Raw genomic sequence first — 23,939 nt, forward strand, 5'->3', positions numbered from 1 at the left:
CTCACTGAAGGATCTCATTGGTGGCTATATATGGGTTGCCATCAGAACTGTGATCCAAAATAACAGTGTGACCTGGAGCTAGTGTTGGAGGCACACCATTGAGTGTATCAGGTGCAGTTTCTACTTGGGAATGAGGGACATTGTGTTCTTAAGCTCTCTCTACCTCCCACCCTCATCAAGAAGCTTTTGTCACTGTTAGCTTGAGAATAATTAAGAAGGCTGGTGTGTGAATGCACTACACTATCTCAGAAATTACTTAGCCTTGGTTTTAGTACTTTGTGCCAAATTTCTTGTTTTCATTCTTTTTTTCTAATTTAAAGTATTTTTTTTATAAATAGCAATAAATGCACACAGAAGTGGAAAACAGTATTTTGGAAACCCTTAGGTGGCCAGAATTGGTAGGCCAAACACAGCTTTCTTCACCTTTCCTTCCCTTTTAAAGCCTTTGTTTTAGGAAAAAAGGAAATTGGTGTATTTGGAGAACAGTTGTTGGCTTTTCATGACAAGACTTGTCAGTCTAATTTGGTAAAGGCCTAGAGCTGCAGATAGAATGTATAGAAAAGATGGAGTTGAAACAGGCATGCTGGGGAGGAAACAAAACCTTGGATATTCAGACCATCTTATGGATCACCGGTGAAAGCTTTCTGAAAGGCCCTAGATTAGCTAATGAGCAACCTCCAAGTGTCTGGGACTCTTCCACTCCCCATTCTACTAGAACTTAGGCCAGGCTAACATGTGGGAAATGCTAGCTCTTTTGCTTTCTGTGGTGCAGCATGACAAGAGTTTTCATTTCTGACAAAGGCCCTTTTTACTTCCGGTCTAGCATACACCTAGTCTCTCTCCTAAGAGAGACTCCTGTGTGGAGTCCAGCTGGTGTTTCAGGAATGGTGTTCTGCCTCAGCAGAGCACTAAGAAGCAGGCTTACTTTTTTAGAGTTCTTTCTTGAAGCTGGTTCAGCCAGCTAACGGAAGGAAAGGAGGTGGCTGCCAGTGTTGGAGTTACTGTTCTCTCTTGCCTTTCTCATCCCCTCTTGCTGTCCCCTGCCCAGGTATACTGTGTTTGAGAATTAGATGTTGGTTGCTAGGCAGGGTGGCCTTTTATGGGCTGGTTTAATTGAAGGATCTTAATAGTATCCTGATGAAGGTGTCCTGGCTCACCCAACTCTTTCCATTTTAAGGTATATTCAGGAGGCCAGTGATTCATGCACTTTTTTTTCCCCTGGGAAGAGTGGAGACAGCAGCAGTCTTGCTCTTAAGAGATGCCTTCAACCTCTGTCTGCCTCTCATGAGTGGTGTTCCATTCTCATACAAACTCAAACCTCTTCTGGAGGTCATGTAGGGAGTCACTGGAACCTCTTCATGTTTGATTGGGTGAACAGTGTGTATTTCCATATTTGAAGCACTTTTATTTACCCCTGTGAATCAATCACTAGAAGAGTGCTGAGCTGTGGATAGATGAGTGGAACCTTCTTAGTTATTTGATACTTTTGACTGTGTGAGAATAAAAGAGAAATAAAGTTTCCTGGTGACATCTACATGAGCCAAGAGAGTTCAGGAGGTGCCAGGATTGAATAGGGCATAGAACTTGTCACCTCAGGAACCTTAGGTCTTCTGTAATGGTAAGACCTCAGGGGTCTTATGAACATGGAGTTTCTTTGTATCCTGACCATTCCTTTGACTTTGCCCCAGCTTTTGTGTTAATTTAACTTAAATAAAATAATTATCTTTTGTCTAGATTTTTATTTTAAGAGAATTGTATGCTTGCATGCAGATGATAAGAATCTTATGTACCTTTTACCCAGTGTCTCTAGTGGTACCTTCTTTTATCTTTTTAAAACTTGAACTTGGGTTGGCAAAATGACTCAATAATAAAACTACTGCTGCCAAGCCTGGCAACCGGAATTTAATCTATAAGGCCTGTGTGGTGGAGGGAGAGGAAGGGAGTCATTGAAGATGTCCTCCAACCTCTATCCTCTGATATTTAATATTTAAGAGGCTGGAGAGATGATGTCTCAGTGGTTAGTTAAGAATACTGGCTGCACTTGCAGAGGACCTGGGTTCAATTACCAGCACCCAACATGATGGCCCACAGGTACCAGGCACATAGGTGGTACATATGCATAATTGCAAAGTGCATATAAGTGTAAAACAAAAATAAATATTTTAATCTTTTTGAGAAAAGTGTTTTTAAAATAATTTTTAAAAGTAAAAATTGAACATACCAACTATAAAAAGGTTGTACAGACAGGCACTGGCAATATGCTCATCTGGTAGAGGAACTTTCATGCAGGCCTGATGATGACCTGAGCTGGACCCCTGGATCCCACAAATAACAAAGAAAGCTGACTCTGGAGACTTGGCCTTTGACCCCCTTATTTATGCTGTGGCACACACATGCCTCAGCATTCACACAAACTTTTTAAGGCTGTACAGTTGTTTACAGCAGTAGCTATAGCAGCAGTCATTTTGTTTCATTCCAAAGGTAGATACCTACGTAAAGATCATACAGCAACTCCCTTTTGCTTATATATATACTACAGCATGAACTATGTTTTGCATCTTGCCTTTTAAATTGAGCAATATATCTTAGAGACTTAGTTTCGCCAGTGCAGAAAGAGCTTCTTTATACAATTACATAGTAATCCCTGAGTAGATAAGATATTTAACTAGTCCCCTAATCTTTATCATTGCATACATTGTTGCAATGTGTATTCTTTACATGTATAATCCCCTACATGTGTAATTTCCTATGGTAAATTCCAAAAAATAAGATAGCTGGGTCAAAGACTAATTTTGATAAATAACTGCCAGGTTTTGCATAGAGATTTTTACCAGGTTACATTCTCACCAACAGTGGTGTCTGGGTGTCTGCTGTTGACAGCACTCTTGTCCCAAATGTTTCCTTTTTTGGGTATCCACTTCATTTCCCTACTGGGTTAGCTCCTCATTGATGTGTATAGGAGCTCATGTAATGTGGAATCTAGCTCGTGGCAAAATAGAGTGTTGGTGTTGTTTTCTCACAATACTGACTTTGTTCACAGAATTTGATTGACAGTTATATTAACATTTTCCTATGGTCAGATATATTGTCATTTGTTGTGGCTTCTGAGTTTGTATCATTAGAAAGTTTATCTATTCCCAAATTACATATTTTAAATTATGTGCTGTTTCCTACTATGATTCCCTCCCTCCTTTTCCTTTTTTCCTCTTCCTTCTTTACCCATCTGGAGTTCATTCTTTGGTGAATTGTGTGAGATGAATAGAACTCATAGAAATAAGTGCTTTCTTGGGAGTGGAGTGTCTTGTACCCATAGCTGTTTCTCTGATTCTGCAGGTAAGTGTGTGGGAGAGGCCGCAGCAGGAGCTCCTGTGCAGGGTGGTGTTAGCTTATCTGCTCAGCTGCTTTCACAATCATTACTTCATATCTCCCATAGCAGATCAAAACTGATTTAAAAGTTGGATAATTTTGGCCTGGAAAGATAGCTCAAAGGTTAAGAGCTCTGGCTGCTCTTCCAGAGGTCCTGAGTTCAATTCCCAGTAACCACATAGTGGCTCACAAATCTAGTCACCTCTTCAGGTATGCAGACATACATGCAGGCAGAACAGTGTTATACATAATAAATAAATAAATCTTTTAAGAAAAATATTGGATAATTTGCCAGAATTTTTGCCATTAATGTCCAAAATATAATGTAATCTTTTTATATTGCATTTTATTTGTTTGTTTATTTATCCATTTATTATTTCTAGGGGTGTGTATCCTACAATGTAATTTTTCTGTTTTAAAGATTTATATGTATGAGTGCTTTGCTTACATGGTGTCTGTGTGCCACATGCATTCTTGGTGCCCTAGGAAGTCAGAAGAGGGAGTTGGGTTCCCTGGCACTGAAATTATGGATGGCTATGAACCATATGGGTGCTGGGAATCAAACCCAGCTCCTTTGCAAGAACAAGTGCTCTTAGCCACCAAGCCATCTCTCCAGCTCTCTACAATGTGGTATTAAACTGAGTTTCTCTTCCTTATCCCTGATTGTAGTGTAGAAGAGGGGAGGGCCCCTGGGAGAAGAAATGTTTTTCATGATTGGCTATGTTTGGGTATAGAATTATGAAACTGAAATTCAAGAGAACTTAGAAGATCCTTGGAGTATTGAAACATTTCAGAATTAAAGAAATAATGTGTGTATTTGTTAATAGAATTTTTAGAGTCAAGCCATACACAGTGTGCCGGCTGTTAGGTGAGCTTGATACAGTTTAGGGTCATCTAGGAAGTCTCAAAATGCCTATGGGTGTGTTGTTGTTGTTTTGTTTTTTGATTGATTGGTTGGTTGGTTGGTTGATTGATTGATTGATTGATTGATTGATTGATTGATTGACTGACTGATTGACTGACTGATTGGTGCCCACTTTGGGCAGTACTACCCTTGAGGCAGGTGATTCTGGAGTGTACAAGAAAGCAGTCTGGGCAAGCCTTGGGAAGCAAGTCAATAAGCATCACTCCCCCATGGTCTTTTTACATCAGCTCCTGTCTCCAGGTTCCTGCTTTTGGTCATGTTTATCATAGCAGTAAAAAAGTAACTAATGCTCATAGAAAGAATACTTTCCTTGAAAGAAGGAAGTCTTTTTTATTAGTACAAAAGTATCTCTCAGAAAAACATAAAGTTTACACATAGCAGTTACTGAAATTGTGGACAGTTAACAAGGTTTGCTCATTCATTTTAAACATAGTCAGGTTACCTAAGTAGAAAATAGGTGCTACACTGTTTCTATGGAGACTTGGGTGTCATTTGAATGGGTTAGGCATTTTCTATCTGACCTCACAGATTAAGTGTTGCTATGGCTGTTACCAAAGGATATATGTAATTCATATTTTAGATTTTAAGTCATTTTCCGCTCATGTAATTTTAGTTGAAGAACTGGGTCATATGAGTTCACAAGTCAGCCTTATTCTGTAGTTCATTACTTATCACTATCAAACAGGCCTATCTTTCAGAAATATACATTTCCTTCAGAGTAATTTAATTATTCAGCTTTCTAAATTTACATAACAACTCCTGGCTCACAAGAACATGGCTTTCCATTTTTACCATTCTAAAAATAGAATACAAATTATAATCATTGAGAAGTAGGGTACAACTGTCACCTGTGAATCTTGAATACAGGGTTGCTTTTCTTCTGTGCTAATTTTTTTTTCATACCAAGATAAGTGTCACAAATAGCACCCTTTCTTGTAGCATTTCCGGAATTAGAATAGCAGATACAAACTAAATGGGGATGGTGCAGTACCACCAGGAAGTGAGCTATGACTGAGATTGTCTTTGGAAAGTAGGTTGATAGAAAAAGGTTAGCTAGACCATTCACAAAACACTTTTCTGGGTTACCAAAGAAATTTGTGCTCTTGTCATGTATCTGCCTGGCTCACTTGCTGTAAACTTTTACAGATAAAGTCCAGTGTGTTTCTCTGTAAGGCACAAACCTAAAGGAATGTGTATATTACTTTAAGAGCCAAACATAACTGGATTCTTCTGATCCTCTCTGTGTCTGTTCCATGGTACCTGTCAGGGTTAGACTGAGAACTTAGATCAGAGAGGAATGTAGTGTACTGTTTGAGTTCATTTTGTTCACATGGATTCCATAAACTTTAATGTTGCTTTAAAATAATCTTAGGACATCATTAACCTTCATTTCTTCTGTGTGCAAGTATAACCCATGGGAGGAGGGGGTAGCTTGGGGGTAGAAGAGGTCCAGGGCTCCTGATGCTGTTAGCAAGAAGTACCCTAAGGCCACAGACCTCTTTTCCCCTTGGGTTTGCTCAGCTCCTAGCTTCCAGTCAGCACCTGAAGAGAAGAGGCCCTAGTGTGTGTGGCCATGGTAAAGCACTCCTTTTTCCAGGTCTTGGCCACTGATGCTGTTGGATACCATGGATTTAGTCAGACCTCATACTTGAATTGCTTTACAGTTACCACAGAGTGGAGTTTCAACTTAACAGTCTTAATGTATTTCAAAAGTTAATTATTACTGCTGATTATTTGAAGTGGGATCTTACTCTGTAACCCAGGCTGGCTTTGAACTTGGGGCAGTCTTCCTTAGTCAGCCTCCAAAGTGCTGGGCTTACAAGCGTGACTCACTACACCCAGCTGTTTAATCTTTTTTACATTGTTTTGTTACTGTGTCTGTGAGTATGTAGGTGCCACAGAGTGGATTTGGAAGTCAGAAGAAAGCTTTTGGGAGCCTACCTTTCCTCTCACTGTAATATGGGCCACCTCACCAGCCGTTTATTCTTTTAATATAAAATAAAGAGTGCATCGGCCATTCTCAGAGGCAACAGATGGCACAAAATGACCACATCTGTGTTGTTTGCAACTGCATCCCCATTTACTGTTAATATGTTCAGGTTCTTCTAGGTATGTGTGCTTTGGTGCAGTGGGATTTAAGTGATGTTTATTTTCTTGCATGGGTAGGAACATAGTTATCACTCTTGTATTAAGTAGTTCTTTCCAAAGCTTCCTTTTCAGTTTCTTGCTGTCAAATGTGGAGGGTAGAGTGTTTCCCTGAATTGTGTTTTGTTGTAAGTTTTTGTTTGTGGATTTTTCTGGTCTCTGAGTTTTAAACAGTTCTTAGTGGCTTCAGATTATAAATACTAGAGTATGTGGTATAGTCTTATGTTTCTTAGCCTGCTTGGGTATCAGTAGCTTCACTACTATTAGACTGCCTTTAGGAGCCTACCATATTCATTATATAGGAAAGAACTTTGGGGAGTAAAATGGGAGGTAATATTAGCAAAGTTTCATTTTCGAAAATTTACCTTAAAACCTAAAGTAAGGTTATTCCCTCACACCCCACCAGTGTTTCTGTCTCTCCCTCCATTCTTCCTTTCTCTTTTCCCTCCTAGCCCCCATTTTTTCTGGCTAACCCAGAACTATGTAGATCAAGCTGACCTTGAACACCTAGATCTACCTGCCTCTGTCTCCCATGAGTGCCGGAATTAAAGCTATATGCCACCTCATGTCATAAGGGAGCTTTTGAATTTGAAAAACCTTTGTATTTTAAGACAGTCAAATCCCACAAGAATGAAAAATAAACAGCTTTGATAGACTTCCTTTCATGTATGCATTGCTAATTGAATGCAAGTTAAGATCCAGAGGGGTTAAAGCAACAAGATAGGAAGGCAAAGATGAGAAAGAAGAGGCCATTGTGTTGAAAGATGAAAATTTATATCTATCAGAGGGGTGTGCTGCTGGTACAGAAACTCCATGTTAGAAGTCTGTGATCTTGACAAATATTGTGCATACTGAAGGTGGAATCTCGCTTAATAAAATGAGAACTTGTTGATAGGACTAGTGCCATTGTGCTGTCATGAAAGCAGAAGCCATTTTGGAATTTCATCTAGAACTTTTTTTTAAAGGACCTTTTATTTCTCTTGTAGTTAAGATAAATTATAAACTGCTGGTATAAACTGTTCAATTTGATACATCTTAATATGTGTACAAAAAGTAATAAATATGTTCTTTGCCACCAAAGTATCCTTTTGCCCACATGTTATCCCTCCTGCCCATCTTTTCTCACCTTTACTCAAACCTCAGTTAGCCTATCTGTCTACTTCTATCACAATAGATTAATTTGCATTTCCTGCTATTTTTAGGCAAATGGAATAATTCAGCAGCTCCTCTAGTCTGGCCTCTTTTCAAATGTTTATTTGAAAGTCTTTGTTGGAGGCACACTTGTTGTGAGTGCAGTGGCTGGGTCACAGGCAACTGTATGTTTCACTCCTTTAGAGCTTGCCAAACTGCTTTGCATCGTGATCATATCATTCCATAGTCCCATTATGAGACAGTCCAGGTGCTAATGTCAAGCATGATCAGAGTGAATTATTAGTGGAGTGCTGGTGTTTGATGTTTTGATACATGTAACATTGATTATTTTACATAATTCCCAAAGGAAGCTTAAAGATGTGTGTTACTGACATATTGCCTGTCATGTCACAAGATGGAGCTGAAAGCAGGAGAAATGTATGTACCCTTCTGAAATAAAAGAGAAATGCATTACTAAAGTTTTGTAGTTGTAGGGTTATGTTTTCTTCCTGTGAGCCACTCAGTCTCAAAATGATTTCTATCTCTTAGCAGTGTTTGGTAGTGTCTTCTAATTTAATATCATGTACAAATTACATTAGCATCCCATTAAATTCCCTCAGTCAGATCCAACAAATGAAAAAATGTTAAGAACAAATCCAACACAGATATTTGGAGTACCCTACTATATAATTTACTCTGCTTAAATGGATGTATTCCAACAGGCTCTCTTTCTTATGCATTTGAAATTAAAAACACTTTCAATGAGTAGTTGGAACACTCTGTTTAACCCTTCACTGCACTCCTTTTGTTGCTTTTTCTCTTCCCAAATATTCATGTGGTATCATTAATCTTAATTAGTTTTGATTGGTAATGGTTTGTCCTAGTTATTTTCTTTCTGTTTTATAAATTGCAAGGATTACCTTTTGTCTTTTAAGGACATACATATTTGAAAAATCACAATTATTAGAAATCTTTTGAAAAATTCTGTTTAAATCTGTTGAGGAAAGTTCTTGGTGGGCAGACACCAAGTGGCAGGCACTCCTTTGATGGACAGAGATAATTAATGGTGATGCCATCTCAGTGGTCCTTGAAGATCTGAAAGCCAGGCTCCAGGGTAGCTTCTTTCTACTCTTGAACAGTCAAGAGACTGCTGTGATATATGTAAGTTTCAGGACCACATCATCCCTGTCCTGCTTTATGACTGAATGGGAACCTGTGTGTTCCACATTGAAGTTGCACATAGGTGCTCTTTATGGCAACATAAAGGACTTTGTCTTTGGTCATGAGGAAGTCTGGGAAATAGGCCAGAAGAACATTGGCATTGGTGTTAACAGGGCTGAGGTATATACCACCACAAAATGGAATAACAGCTAAAAGAATTACTGTGAACAGTGTGGGAGAGAAGCATTCTGAATGACCTTTTGGCATCTTTTGTGTTTACTACAAGAAAGAGTTGGTTGCAGAAAACTATAACAATTGGAATGTGGCAGGATGAAGTGTAGATTCTAGAATATTTTTGGAATTGAGTGTCTAGGGCTGTCAACTAAACATTTTCTAAAGTTCTCAGACACAACTTTTCAAAAAGGTTTAAAGTATGACTCCTGGGGCTGGACAGATGGCATTTGTTGCTCGTTTCACAACTATCCGTAACTCCAGTTCCATGAGATCCAGTGTCCTTTTTGGATCTTTGCTGGCACCAAGTACACCCATGGTACGTATACATGCATGGCTTGTAAAACAATGAAATAAAGTGAGTAAAAATTTTAAGTATAGGTCCTTGGAATGTGTTAATTAGGAGACAAAAAAATTGAGGTAGTATTTGAAGCTTTTTTTTTTTTAATTGAATTTTTGTGGTGATAATTGTAGATTTCATGTGCATTTGTAAGGAATAGTACAAACAAATTTTGTATACTGTTTAACCCAGTTTCCACCAGTGGTAACTGCTTGTAAAACTATAGTACAGTATCACAGCCAAGATTATGACATTAGTACAGGGTTTTGTTTTGTTTTGTTTTTAATTCTATTTATGTATGTGTGCATATGAATAGTTCTACATAGTTTGTCACATCACTATCACTATGGAGACAGGGCACCTTTATAACTTTCTCTGCCTTGCCCTCACCTTCAGCCTGTGGCAGCCAACCACTTGTTCTTTCAGAAATATTACATACATGCCGTCAGACAGTACATGATTTGACCCCTTTCACTCATCAGAACTCCCTGGATACACACATGTCTCAAGTATGTTATCCATGTTGGGTGTGTGACTATCTGTTCAGGTCTGTCCACTAGTCTATGGAGTTGTTTGTGAACCCTGGAACTATAAGAGGTGCCACTTAGCCTTAGACAACCGAGGTGTCAGGGTAGTCTTGGAAGCTACTGATAACCAATTAACCTTTAAGAAATGGAAGATTCTCCTGAATAATTGCAGCCATTTCCTGTCCAGTTGAGTCTCAGCCATTAGTTTAAACTGATTGTCCATTTTACTCTAGTTACCGTAGTAGCCAAGATCCTTCCTGCTCTTCATGGGTGATCTTGTAACTGGATTAACAAAGTGTGACTACATATGTGCCATCATACAGTACACAGCCTTTGGCATTAGCTCTGTCACTCAGCATAACTCCCTGGCAATTTTCTAGGTGGTGGTGTAGTTTCTGCTCATGCTTTGAAACACCAGAAGCTCTCGTCAGTACTCAGGAGTACGTGGAGATGGAGAACTGAACACTAAAGGCATAGGCTCCTCCCTTCTGTTGCCACTGTGGTTAACAGGTCTTGTGGTTGAGTGCTCTAGGAAGACCAGATGCACTGGCCCTCTTTGCTGTTCAACTTTTGGCCTCTGCATAATACTCAGCATCAAGCAGGTACCGTAGGAATAAAGGAATGAGGCAGAAGAGAGTATTTTTAATATCAGTGTGGGGTTTTTGGAGTGTCACATAGTAAGCATAGGGAAGTGTGAGTGTGTCAATAGGAGGCTGGCTGTGGCTCTCTGCCTTCCTTCAACAAAGTAAGCTCCTAAACAAACACAAGGTTCTTTACTAGTCTTAATCTTGTCACCTCTTCTTTCCTCTCCTTTTCTTCCTTCTCTACTTCCCTTTCTCCCTCCCTCTGAAGCTCTCAGTGTTGCGCAAGCTCTCAAACTCCTGAACTCCAATGTGCTCCTGCTCCAGGGTCTCAAATGGCTAGACTGCTGGCACATCATAGGATGTGCTGTCTCATAGGCGTTTTCTCCATTTAGATCTCTATTCAGATGACACTATCTCAATAGTAGCAGCAAATGTCTCACATTGCCTGTCTCTTCACCCAGCTTTATTCATGTTATTTGTCATGATTTCCTGGCATCTGAATCAGTAACTAGTGTGTCACAGTCATGAAGAATGCTTATTAGAGTTTAGCCTTTACTTGAGGCTTCTCCCCCCCCCACCCCACCCTCCAAACATAGTTTCTGTGTAACCCTGGCTGTCTTGGAATTCGTTCTGTGGACAGACTGGCCTTGAACATACAGAGGAGTTGCCTACCTCCTTGATTGCTGGGGATTAAAGGTATGTGCCACCACTGCTGGCTTTGAGGCTTTTCTTTAAACTTCTAAAGGACAGAAAGCATTGTGCACTCTTTGTTGTATTTTTCAACTTGAACACAGGGCTTGCATGTGCCAGGCAAGTGCTCTGTCACTGAATTATACACACTGGGGGGTGGGGGGAATATCGAGGTAAATAAGGATCAGGATAAACAAATAGGCCGAATAGATGTTTATTCATGGGGAAATAACTTACAACCTAGACAGATGAACACCAGGAAATTCAACCCGATCCTCTCCTGTCCGAGTCACGCCAGAAAGAGAGCCTTTTCTGGCCCCCTCCGACCTCCTTCCACAGGTCACTCCGCCCATGGCTCCACTCCCCAATGGGCGTGGTCAGTGCCACAGAACTATCTCACTACAGGGGAATACTTGCAGTGTTTACTCTTTCAATGATAGGTATTTACATGGAGCCCCTCCTATGTTCTCAGTACCTGTGTGAGGCAAGTGACAAGAAGAGTCAGGCTGATACCACCTCCATATGCATCCATGTACTGAAGCATGCAGGATGCTCTGAATAAGGCCTGCTATAGTATATCTCAGTATTAATACTTACTGGAAGAGGTAGCCGTTTGGATGGGGGTGGGGATACTACGGAGTTTTGTGAGTCTGATTCTGTGTCCAGTGTAGGAAAATGTCTGCCATCTGATTTAAAAATTCCTTTATTCTGAGATCACTCATCTTATCTTGCCCTTTGATACTTGTCATCCCCTGTGTAGAATGCACTCTTGCTATCCACAGGGACCAGTGAAGCCTTGCCTCAATGATCTCCATTAGGCCATCTTACCAAAAGCCTTTCCCAGCCATGTCAGGTAAGGCAGTGCCCTCTTCTACCATTCTCCATAAGATCACCCTGTCCTGTCACCACCTGAAGCATATATTTTAGGAACATATTTTGTTGCATGTCCTGTTTATTCATAGTTCCCTCGGCATATTGAAGCTTGGCTTTGCTTCTGCCTTGTCCCAGAACTTGGGAGAGTGCTTGGTTCATGTTAAGACACCAAGTGTCTTAACAAAATCCATTTCCAGGCCTCTTAGTAGAAAGAGAGGGTTGTATAAAAACCATATCCATAACAAGGCCAGGTATACTACCAGAGGCCATTTTGTTGACTTTAAGATAGCATGATGTCTGCCCTAACACCTACAAGACAGCAGTTGTCTTGTGTACAGAAGAGGGCAGATTTCTTTGGAATTTGAGTTGGTAAAAGATTTCATTGAAGCAAGTGAGTGCAAGAGGTAGACAATAAAGGGACGTTTTGTTGATGGTGGTAGGTGTGCAGAATGGATGAGTAGGGGAAGTTGAGGCTATATTTATACCCTTAGTGCCAGCACATGGGGAATTGTAATCCAGATCAACTGTCCTTAGCTTTCCTCTGCTTGGTGTCAGGCTACAGAAGTACCGATTTTCGTGTGTGTGTGTGTGTGTGTGTGTGTGTGTGTGTGTGTGTGTGTGTGTGTTGTCTCCTTTTGAAACCTTGAGCTTGCCAATTAAGCTACTGGACATACGAAGCACATGTCACCATACTCAGCCTTTTTATTTTATTTTATTTCCTTTAAGATGGTGTTTCTCTATAGCCCTGGCTATCCTGGAACTTGCTCTGTAGACCAGACTGGCCTTGAACTCACAGAGATCTGCCTGCCTCTGCCTCCTGGGTGCTGGGATTCAAGGCATGCACCACTGTGCCCAACCTTGTTTGTGTTTTTTAAACAAATAACACATTTTATTTTATGTGTTTGTGTAGGTTAGCTTGCAAGGGTCAGGGCTGTACTTTGGTCATGTGCTCCTAGCTTGTCACATTTGACAGCTGTGCCTTTTACACACTAAGCTATCTTACTGGCCAGAATTGCCTTTCTTAAAATTTTTCTTTTAACTGATAACTATTATAAAAATGATGAGTAACTGCTGGCTTTCCCTTTGGGAGCTCTTTGTAGTTTGGGGCTATGGATGTAACCTGTGCTTAGCATACAGGAGGAAGCCTTGGATTCTATACTCAGCATGACAAAAGAGGCCAGTGGGAACATAGTTTGACTTCTTTCCTGTCTAGATTTATTCTAGATTGTAATGTCTGTCCCTGTTGTGTCTTTTGTTTGCCTACATATACTTCAGTTCTTCCAGTACAAACAAAACGGAAAGGGCACAGATTTGCCTCCCACAGGGGCAAGTGCTGGTACCTGTTAGTAAACCCAGCTCCTAGACAATGCCCCTTTACCTTTTATGTCCAGACCCACATGAAACAGATGTGGTAAGCAGATGGGCTGCCCTGGCCTGGCAGCCCCATTTTCTAGCCAGGAAGGAGTCTCTGGGGACTGTGAGGGAATTGAGCCCTCAATTCCATACATATTTGGAAACTGAGTCCACCTGGGGACAATATTGCCTAGCAAGTAGGAACTCAGTAAATACCTACTGTATGTGCTGAATTGATTCAGTAGCAGTTTGGAAGGGAAGAGGTAAATACAAGAGAACCAAATCCACCTGCCCTTTATATTTAGAAACTGTGATGGTAAAGGGAACCCACCTCTTCACCTAGCATTTACATTTTATGTATTTTTGCACATTTGGTAAAGTTTTTATTTCTATTTTTTAATATGTGTTGGTGTGTTTTGGCTGCATTTATGCCTGTGTGAGAGTGTCAGATCCTCTGAAACTAGAGTTATAGACAGTTGTAAGCTGCCATGTAGGTTCTGGGAATTGAACCCAGATCCTCTGGAAGAGCAACCAGTGCTCTTAACCACTGAGCCATCTCTCCTGCCCCACATTTGGTAAAGTTTTAATATGTAAAATTTAAGGAATACATTTGTATCGGCAGTTTTCAAACCTAGAACACTTGGGAGGAGTAGTTTAAAAAGTCCCAGGTGATTCTTAAGTCACCAAACTGGAATGCTGACAGGCTAATAGTTTTGTATTTATTGTTTAGGGAAACAAGTCTTGAATTTAGAGTTCAAATTGGTATGCTTTTGAAACATCCCTTTTTGCTTGTTTCCTGAGTTCTGAGAATGAGCCACTGTGCTAGTGCCCAGGTAGGCACATACAGCCCTTTCTACAATGCTGTGGTGTTTTTTTCCACAGACAGAACATTCATTCTCCTGTACTACTGAAATGTGACCACCAGAAGCAAAGGTCTAACCCTGCACAGTGGTTCTCCAGAGGCTGAGACAGGAGAATTGCCTCGAATTTGAGGACAGTCTGGACTACATAGTGAGTCTAAGACAGCCTGGCTGCTACAATGAGACCCTGCCTCAAAATAAACCAAAACAAAATACAGAATCAATATTGGTCCCTTACTGCCATTGACTCTTCAGCCTCCACTGAAGGCATCTCCCTCCCATATTGCCTCCTAATTGCAACTTTTTGAGCCTTTGTAGCAAAAAGACTGCCTGATAGTTTGGGCCCATCACCTTAATTTCACTTTACTCACAGTAGGTTTTCAAGCATTCCTTGACTTTGACCTGAGAAGCTTTCAAACCATATTTTTGTAGTTTGCCTCTTAGCTTTCATGGTGCAGTTGCGTGATAGGTCCCTAGTAAATCCCCATGATGACAACAGGGGATAATTACTTGATTGAGGTGGTGTCTGCCAGTCTGCTAATAATCTTCCCCTTCAAAATGAAAAATTGTTTTTGTTTTTCAAGACAAGGTTTCTCTATAGACCGGGCTGGCCTGGAACTCACAGAGATCCTCCTGCCCCTACCTCCCTAATACTGATTAAGGTGTGTGTCACCACAGCACACTGTATTTTGTGGGTAGGTTTTTAAAACTCTTTGAATGTCCCATTCCCTCCTCTCATAATTTATTCATTTCTTATTTCTCCTTTAACCTTTGTGTTTTACTAATTTATATAATGGTTTATAACCTCTCCTTGCAGTACTTACAGCTACTTACAGCGATCTCCTACCATCCCAGATAGTAAAATCCCCTTCAGACTGTCTTCTAATTTAAGGACTCCTACTTTGTGGCAAGCAGTCTGTTTTCGTATTAAACTTTCCTGGACTGAACCCCTGAATTAGTGTTTTGGTCCCTTCCCCCACAATAACTGGTTATTTTAGTAAAGAATGGTAATTAAAAGCTACAAGTCTATGTATTGAATTGGGTTTGATTGCTGCCAGCTTAGCTCTAGTTTCAATGGGATTCCCTGCAGCAGGGATATAAGGTAGATCGTGACCATCTGAACACCCAAAGCCTTCCTGTGGCCTCCACACATGCTAGTACATGTATATGAGCATATGCACCAGCACACAAATGTGTGCACGCACATACTAGCTAAATAGGCTATTACTATTTGAGAATTCCTTGTTTTGTAGCCTCACAGTTACAGATGTAGGGAGGGGAGGATGGGGGGAGGGGGAGAGAATAAGTTCATAGGCAGTTACATGTATATGTTATGTCTGTGCTTATTGAAAACATCAAGTACTTGCTGGTCACCAATTTAGATCCAACTCCATGTGTTTGGTTTTTTCCCCTTTATATTTTTATAGCTCCTTTTTTTTTTTTTTTTTTTTTTTTTTTTGAGGTTTGAGAAACCTGGATGCTGCTGTCCTATTACCCTACTTTATTGTCACCCTTCTGTGTGCTAGTGCCTTCCCATTGCCATTGGAGTGGGTGTCCTCCTTGCTCTGCTTGGGCTGAGTCAGCACAGGGATCTTTTAGAGCTCCCCAAATGATAGATCTTACAGATAGGGAACACCTAAATTGAAAGGCGAGTCCCACACTGTTTGATTCAAGCAAGTCAGTGGTGGGCTTTTAAATATAGTTTGACAAAGGAAAAATTCCCTAAGAAGATTTAAAAAAAAAGAAGAAGAAGAAGAAGGCAAAGAGAAGATTTACATTCTACCAAGATGGTGTTGAAAAATAAAAATAAAAAACAGGGAGAAAGCAAAGCTTGCCTCCTAGAAAGCTTTGAAAAGTATTTGCTTTGGAAAGAAATACCTTCTAGTGTGTGTGAATTTCATTCTCTTCCCTGAATTACTTGTTTATAGGAAAGAGTTTGAAAAAATTACTTGTTTTTTGGGAATGTATCTTATCAAAAACTTTTTTAGTGTGGCATATTTAATATAAATTTAATTTTGAAAATTTTAGACTTAGAAAAAAAATGGCAGCTGGCTTTTTCAAAGCACCAAATATTTAAGCAGGAGATGTTTGGACTGTGGCTGTTCCTCTTCTGTAAGCAGTTTCATTATACAACGTGGGAACTAAGTTGTAGTAACAGGGATTCTCATCTTCTCCTTCTGCTCCATGAGAGGCAGCATAGCATCTCTAAAGCCAACTGTAACAGGGACTGTGGCCAACCCCTTTAGATAGCCAACACCCATTTGCCCCACTTTCTTTTTCTTTTAAGAAACTTATTATAATCTGATGCATATAGATGCCTTGTCTGCATATGTCTGTGCATTATATGAGTACCTGGTATCCATGAAGGCCAAAAAAAGGGCATTGGTTATGACCTGTCAGGGTGTTGGGAATCAAATTCATGTACTCTGCAAAAAGCAACTAGTGCTCTTAACCTCTAAAACCTCCTCTCTCCAGCCCTCACCAGATTGTACTGCTACAGACTCACATATATAGTACATATGCTCCTAGTTGGAGAAGACCATCATTGGATCTAAAGGAGTTCAAAAGAAGTTTGCCTTTGATTTCATTTTCATATGAAAGTTACATTTGGAGTTTGAATTTTGCATATAAAACTTTTGTGTATTTATGCCCGAGAGTTTAGGAGAAAAAGTTTGATATTTGTATGTGTGGATTCAGTGACAATTTAACAGGAAAGTACTGTTTTGTGATTTTTTTGTTTGTTTGTTTGTTTGTTTGTTTTTGACAAAGCATCCTATGTAGCCAATGCTACCTTATAACTCAGCAACCCTCCTCACTCTTTCTCAGAGTATCCCACATACTGGAATTGCCCACTGCCATGCCTGGTATAGGGGAAAATACTGGTTGCCTATTCATGAGTGCCCACTTAGTTCTTGCCCTGTTTTTCTGTAATTGAGTGTTTTGACTAGATACATTTTCTTCCCTATACCCTAGTCCCTCTGGCTCTCTGGCACCATTTTTGTTGGTTTGCCACTTGAAACTTTATTAGTTCCTTGTTTCTTTAATCTTTTTTTTTTTTTAATCTTGGTCATAGACTAGATGATGTCTGTGAAGCCATGAGTTAATATGTTATTACTTAAAATCCTAACCGCCATAGGCTGGGTCTGTTCTGTGCTGTGGGGAGCTCGGAGGCAGGTCTCTGACTGCTTTCCCTACCAAGGTTCAATAAGCTGTGTGGGGCTTGTTGCCCAATGGGCACTCTCTAGTTGAGGAACTCTTGGTAGGTACATAGAATGAAAACTGTTGGGCCTTAGAATAAATGTTACATTCAAAGTTACTTTGGATTTGCAATATGAATTGTATAATATTAATAAATCTTAAGAATTGTGTTAAAACACACAATTCCGAAAGTGGAGGTCTGTTTGTGTGCATTGTTTTTTGTTTGCTTGCTTTTCTGCTTAGCGGAGCAAATTGACTTGATTTGTGTGTATAGGAAAAAGATGTAGCTATGAACCCACTTTGCTTTCTAGGACTCTTAGTACCTTCCTTAAAAATACATATAGTGAGATGGGATCTGAACTCCCCAACACTTATGTTTTCTTTTGGTGGGAGTAGGGGCATGTTGAGACAGGGTTTGTGTGTAGCCCTGGGTGTCCTGGAACTCACTCTATTGATTAGGCTGGCCTCAAACTCACAGAGATCTGCCTCCCAAGTGTGGGATTAAAGGCATGTATGTGCCACTGTTCCTGCCACCACCCTGTTCATTTATGTTTTTGTTTTAAGGAAAAAACAAAACAGGCATGTGATGCATACCTGTGGTTCCAGCTCTAGGGCAGGAAGTTAGGGTTCAGAGGCCAGTAGATTCTTGGGGATTGTCAGCCACCCAGTCTACTGAAGCTCTAGCTTCAGTCTTTAAAAAAAAAAAAAAAAAAAAAAAAAAAAAAAAAAAAGAGGTGGAGGGGCTAGAAGGATGGCTCAGAGTACTTGCTGCTCTTCTAGAGGACCTAGGTTAATTCCCAGCACTCGGTGGTGGTTCACAGCCTTCTATAACTCCTGTTTCTGAGGTATGATGCCCTCTACTGGCCTCCTCAGGCACCAGGCACACATATAGTATAGACAAAACACCTAAAATTAAATAAATTTAAAAAAAAAGAAAGAAAGAAAGAAAAAACAGCAAAAAGGTAGAGCGATGGAGGAAGAAGCCCAAAGTCTATTAGAAGCCATCTATCTATTATATTCAAAACAAACCCACTATTAAGTAAAAGTACATTGATAACTCTCTGAGTGTGTATATATACAGATACTTTAGAAATGCATGGAGGACTCTCCAAAACCAAGCCTAATGTAATGCATGTTTTGTGAAAGGGATGGCAAGCCACGATATGGGGATACCCAAAGGACATGAGTTTTTATGTGTCCTTTTGGTTTAAATGAGGTATTAGTACTGTAATCTTTGCTACAGAAGTGGAATGTAGATGTGCGTATATATATATTTTTTTAACAGTATGTTACTTCTTTTACAGAGAGAAGGAGCAAGAAAGGGAAGAACAGTTAATGGAAGACAAGAAAAGGAAGAAAGAGGATAAAAAGAAAAAAGAAGCCACCCAGAAGGTGAGTTGGGCTTTTAGGTCTGTCTTTATATTTGCTGGGCATCCATAATTAGTGACTGCTTTACTTGAATACCTGATACCGTAATGCTGCCCAAGACATTTGTTTGTTTGAAAGTTTAAAAATTTGAAAGTAAAAAAAAATGTTTGAGGCTTATATATATATTACTATACAGTGGGTAATAAATAGTACTGCAGCTTATGGTATGAAACATTAGTAAACATTCTTAAAGTCTCGACTTGTGTTTCACTAACTGAATCATAATTTAGCATCAGTTTTCTCTCCAGGTTTATAGACATTTCTTTGTTGCTGTTTTTTGAGACAGGATTTCTGCCTCTGCCTTTTGAGTGTTGGGGCTAAAGGCATGCACCACCACTGCCCAGCTAGACAAACTTTTTAAAACTCGAATAAACATGCCCTCATTTACTTATTTGTTATTTTTTGCCTATCCATGGCATTGTAGTCTAAGAATATTTGCTTTATAATGATCCCTCAGTAAACTGCCCTTAGATTTTAGTAGGCCAGGCATGGGGCACATATTGGGAGGCACATAAAGGTTCAGTTTGAGGTTGTCTTGGGCTACATTGCAAATTCTAGACCAGCCTGAGCTGCATAGTGTGACCGAGTCTCAAAAATGCTGAAAACAACAGTATCTTGCACAGTGCCTTGAGGGACAGAGCATTACATAGCTATGAGGAATGTGCTTGAAGAAAGAAAGAGACACTAAATGAAAAGACAGAGCTGACTGCTGTCAGGTCTCTGAAAACTGTTTGCCTGATGGACCTGTTGGAAGCAGAGAGTGGTTAGAATGCCCTGACAGCCACAGCCCTTTTCTTCAGAGCATTGCTTCTATCCCAGCATGCAGACTACCCTTGCCTGGCCAGCTTTCCCCTGCTTCACTGTTCCTGCAGTACCCTGTAACATGGGCTCTGGCTCTGCAGGGTCGCTGTAATGCTTTTTCTGGAGACAAGATTTGCTGGCCAGGTCTTGTATGGTTGCGTAGATATTTAAGAAGCTGGGCCTTATTGCAGGACTATTCACATACAACAGTAAAGGCCATCAGACCTAATATGAAGCAGAAGGGCCATACTACAGGTTTTCCCAGCATCACTGAATGTGCCCTATATTTCATTATTTGAAGGAATATTTAAATAGATTATTTATGAGGACCAGCATTTGAAAAATTTGGAAATGTTTTCTGAATTGGGTATAAATAACCTTGCTGTGTCAGCTGTATGAATGTAATTTATTCTTTATGACTTAATTAAAAGGAACAGTCAATTATTATTTAGTGCTGTATCAAACTGCTGTGTGATTTAAATTTTTGTCTTCTTTTAATGTATTTCTGTCATGTTGATAGTGGTGCCTCTTTTTATCATATCTTGCTTCCAGTCTCAGCCTATTAGAATTGCCTGTAATTCTAGAATATGAATTAAAAAAGCAGATAATAAGCCTGGTGTGCACCTATAATCCCACCATTTGGAAGATGGAGGCAAAATGATTAGAAATTGAAGGTATTCTTCAGCTATATAATGAGCTAGTTCTGTGCTAAGTGGGCTACCTAAAACTATCTCACAACAGAGGAAGGGAGGTAGTCCTTTTAAATTGGTATACAGATAATCTGTGGGAATGGATACCAAGGGTCTCTGAGCAAGGGTTGTTGATTAGATGACAAGTAGAGGGTGATTGTTTTAAACAGAATATAATCCATCTTCATTCTTAATATAGACTATGCTTTGTTATATTAAAAATATTAACTTTTTGGGCCAGGAAGATGGCTCAGCTGTTAAGAGCACTGGCTATTCTTCCAGAGGACCCAGGTTCAATTTCCAACACCCACGTGGCAGCTCACAACTGTCTGTAACTCCAGTTCCAGGGAATCCAAACCCTCATGCAGGCAAAAACACTAGGTGGGGGAAAAAAATCCATCCACATACATGAAATAAATAAAAAATTTAAAAATATTAATGTCTCGTGTTTATAAATCAAATATGCCTTGCAGACTTTTATTGTGTATTCTACAAATAGGAAATTTATTTGAAATAAAGGAGAATCTGGCTACATTGGAAAGTGAATTGGGGTTATTTATACAAAGTATGTAGTTTATACAGCCAAACGATCTTCCCTAAGTGCATGCATCTGCATTAAAGACTGATTATGAAATATTGATGGGTTTGAGAGATAGCTCAGTGGTTAGGAACACTGCTGTACTTTCAGAGGACCTGGGTTCAATTCCCAGTACCCGTATAGCAGCTCACAATTGTCTGTAGCTCCTGTTTCAGGAGATCTGATGCCCTCATACAGACATACTTAGAAGCAAAATACCATTGTACATAAAATAAAAATAAATAAAGAAAAGAAATAATGACAAGAAGAATAATAAGCTTAAATTTGCAAGAGATTAATTATGACTAATATGAAAGTTCAGTCATTTTTGTTGGTCATAATAATGCCTGCCTATATATAATTCCAGTTCTTGGGTATAGGCAAAAGGATTGGAAAGAAGTTCAAGGTCAGCCAAGGCTGCAAAAAAGGGGGGAAAAATAGAAAGAAAAGACAGTTTTCTGTTCAAAAACATTCTAGATTAGCTAACAAAATCTAGGCTGATACTGGCTGGCATTTTGTCTTTGACAACATTTTTTTATGCTGAGCCACTCTATAATTTTAGAATTAAATTCCAATTTAGCAATTTCAAGGAAAGAGCACAAAGCTTACTATGTGATTGTCTTAGTGGTTCCAGCATTATTATAAAGACAGCTAGAAGGCATAAAATGTGCTCTGGTAGAAAGAATTGTAGAGAATGTACCACAAGTTCTGTTCTGTGGTTAGTCAGTTAGCTTCCACATCTTTCTTGTTTTCTTCATTGTTTTGTAAACACCTTTTTGTGTCTGTCTTCCCCATTAAACTAGGTATAAGTTTCTTGAAGTCATATTTATATGTGTCTGAGACTCAGTAGCTCAGAATGTTTGTTGAGTGAGTGAGGGATCAAGAATGGATGGTGGTGGGCTGACTGTCTAACTTGGTTCTGAGTTCAGTCCTTAACACTGGAGAGAGAAAAAGAATGAATGATGCCAGTGTAACTTTATTAAAACATTGACTTTCATTGAGGGCTAAAATTAAATTTCTTCCACACAGAAATTAAACATGAACCCCTTTCCACTGTATTCAAAGGCAGTTTACTCTTTCCAGAACCATCCCTGAGTAAACCATATTAAATTCCCATTCATGAGAGAGGTGTAAAGAAGGACTCCATTCATTCATTAGGCTGACACTGCAAAAGGAGCATTGTGTAATGTTGGCAGGACTTGGATTCTAACTGTCTAGCTTTTCACCATCTGAGAATTGGCTGTTGCAACAGCACCCAAACTATAAGATATTCAACATAATTTAGATTTGTTGCTTACAACTAGGGAAAGTATTGACTTTTATACAACTGTTCTTCAAAGTGGCATTCCAAGAAATAGTTATAATGGAGTAAAACCTAAATTGCCATCAGGAATTGGTATGTGGATCAAACCCATTCATTCTTGAATAATTGGGGAGTATAGAAAAATGTACAAGGGCTTTTCACTAGGATGGAACCTGAGCAATTAGTAGTGGGGAGCAGGTTCTTTTGAAGGCACTTTTCCACAGAGTTCAGTGTAGTACAGTTAGCCTGTCCTTTAACACATCAGTGTAAGAAGTGTTCTAGGGAGTCCTAAGGTCAGACTCAGAGTCTAAGTGTGCTAGAATCTGTTTTGAGGTCTGCACATGCACTCCACAGATGACCGTGTTTTCATAAATGGCAGTAATCCAAAATGATTACCAGCCACATGTCCTTTTAAAAAGATGGTAGCATTTGTTTAATTACGTTTTTGAACAATATATTGAAAGTGTATAAAACAGTGCCAACATAAAAACACACTTTTATATATGAGTTTATTTCTAACCATATTTTTATTGTTTTTGCAAATTTCATACAATATCTATTTTAACTATATTTATTCCTCCCATTCCTCCCCCAACTCCTCCCAGATCCACCCCACTGCCAACTCTTAATATCCTGTCTTCTTCACTTTTTTTTATAGCCCACTGATTGTAATTTGTGCTGCTCATATAGTCGAGGGTATGAGGCCATCTACTATAATGCCCAGTAAAGCCATACCCTTAAAGAAAATTTACTCTGCCTCAGAAGCCATCGACTGTCAGTAGGTCCTCATCTAGAGGTGTGGCTTCCAAGACCCCTCCCCACTTCATGCTGGATTGTTAACTGGGTTGATTTTGTGCAAGTCTTTTCTAACTGCTGTAAATTTGGGGGTGCAGTGGTTCTGTCAGGTCCAGAACTGTTTTGGTCCTCACATTTTGTAGCTCATACTGTCTTTTTTGCTCCCTCTACCTTTGGTTCCTGAGCCTTGGGGCATAGCATTCATTTTTAATAACTCTTCCTACAAAGATAGATAGTCAGTGTAAAAATGCTTTAGCAGATTGACAGTTTGGAAAAGTGGGTCAGATATTGTCTTAACAATGTAACAGATTCATGGCTAGAAATCCTGCTTACTTGCTTTGGGATGCAGATATCAACTAAACATTGGCATGGCTGTCTGATATAACCCTTTACCAAAACCTGGGGGAGGGGGTGACTATTTCCACTAGATAAATGGCTAATTGAGATCACATAGGCTTGGTTTCAAATCTTTCTTTGCAAAACCATGATTCCTGCTTTCAGGATGAGCCCCTTGTGCTTTTTAAGTTTGAGCTCAAAAGTATTTGAGTTCATACTCAGAGGGGAGTCTTTTTGTGTTAATGTTGAGTTTAGTTTCTGGCCACAGCTGTTTGATTTTCTGAAATTAGAGCAATCAAAATGACTAACTATTCCCAATACAGGGACTATATCATTTAGCAGGTAGAATTTTTTTTTTTCAAATCGTGTGTTTTTTGTTATTTTGGTTTTTTTGGTTTGTTTGTTCATTTTAAATTTAGATTTCTTCCTAATCTTAATTGTGTGAGTATGGCTAGACATATGGACCTGACTTATAGAAATATGTCCTAATTGACTCCCACCTGTTTGGATTTCTACTAAGCCTGGGTACTATGTATTCTGATAACTTGAATTGCCTGAGTTAATAGAATTAAAATGCTCTTGCAATACAGTGCTGAATTTAAAAGCAAATTTTATGTACTTATATC

At 39.5% G+C, this 23,939-nt stretch overlaps 1 protein-coding gene across 6 annotated transcripts in view; it reads left to right on the forward strand.

Moving 5' to 3' along the window:
- Tnrc6b (trinucleotide repeat containing adaptor 6B) overlaps nt 1–23,939 on the forward strand; it is a 213,842-nt gene that overhangs the window by 129,298 nt on the left and 60,605 nt on the right. For all 6 annotated transcript variants that reach the window (XM_051189425.1, XM_051189418.1, XM_051189421.1 and 3 more), the window contains one exon: nt 18,689–18,776. In XM_051189425.1, the coding sequence (XP_051045382.1) occupies nt 18,689–18,776 (88 nt within the window). The remainder of the gene's footprint in view (nt 1–18,688; nt 18,777–23,939) is intronic.

Source organism: Phodopus roborovskii, unplaced genomic scaffold (assembly GCF_943737965.1).
Source record: "Phodopus roborovskii unplaced genomic scaffold, PHOROB, whole genome shotgun sequence".
Lineage (NCBI taxonomy): Eukaryota > Metazoa > Chordata > Mammalia > Rodentia > Cricetidae > Phodopus > Phodopus roborovskii.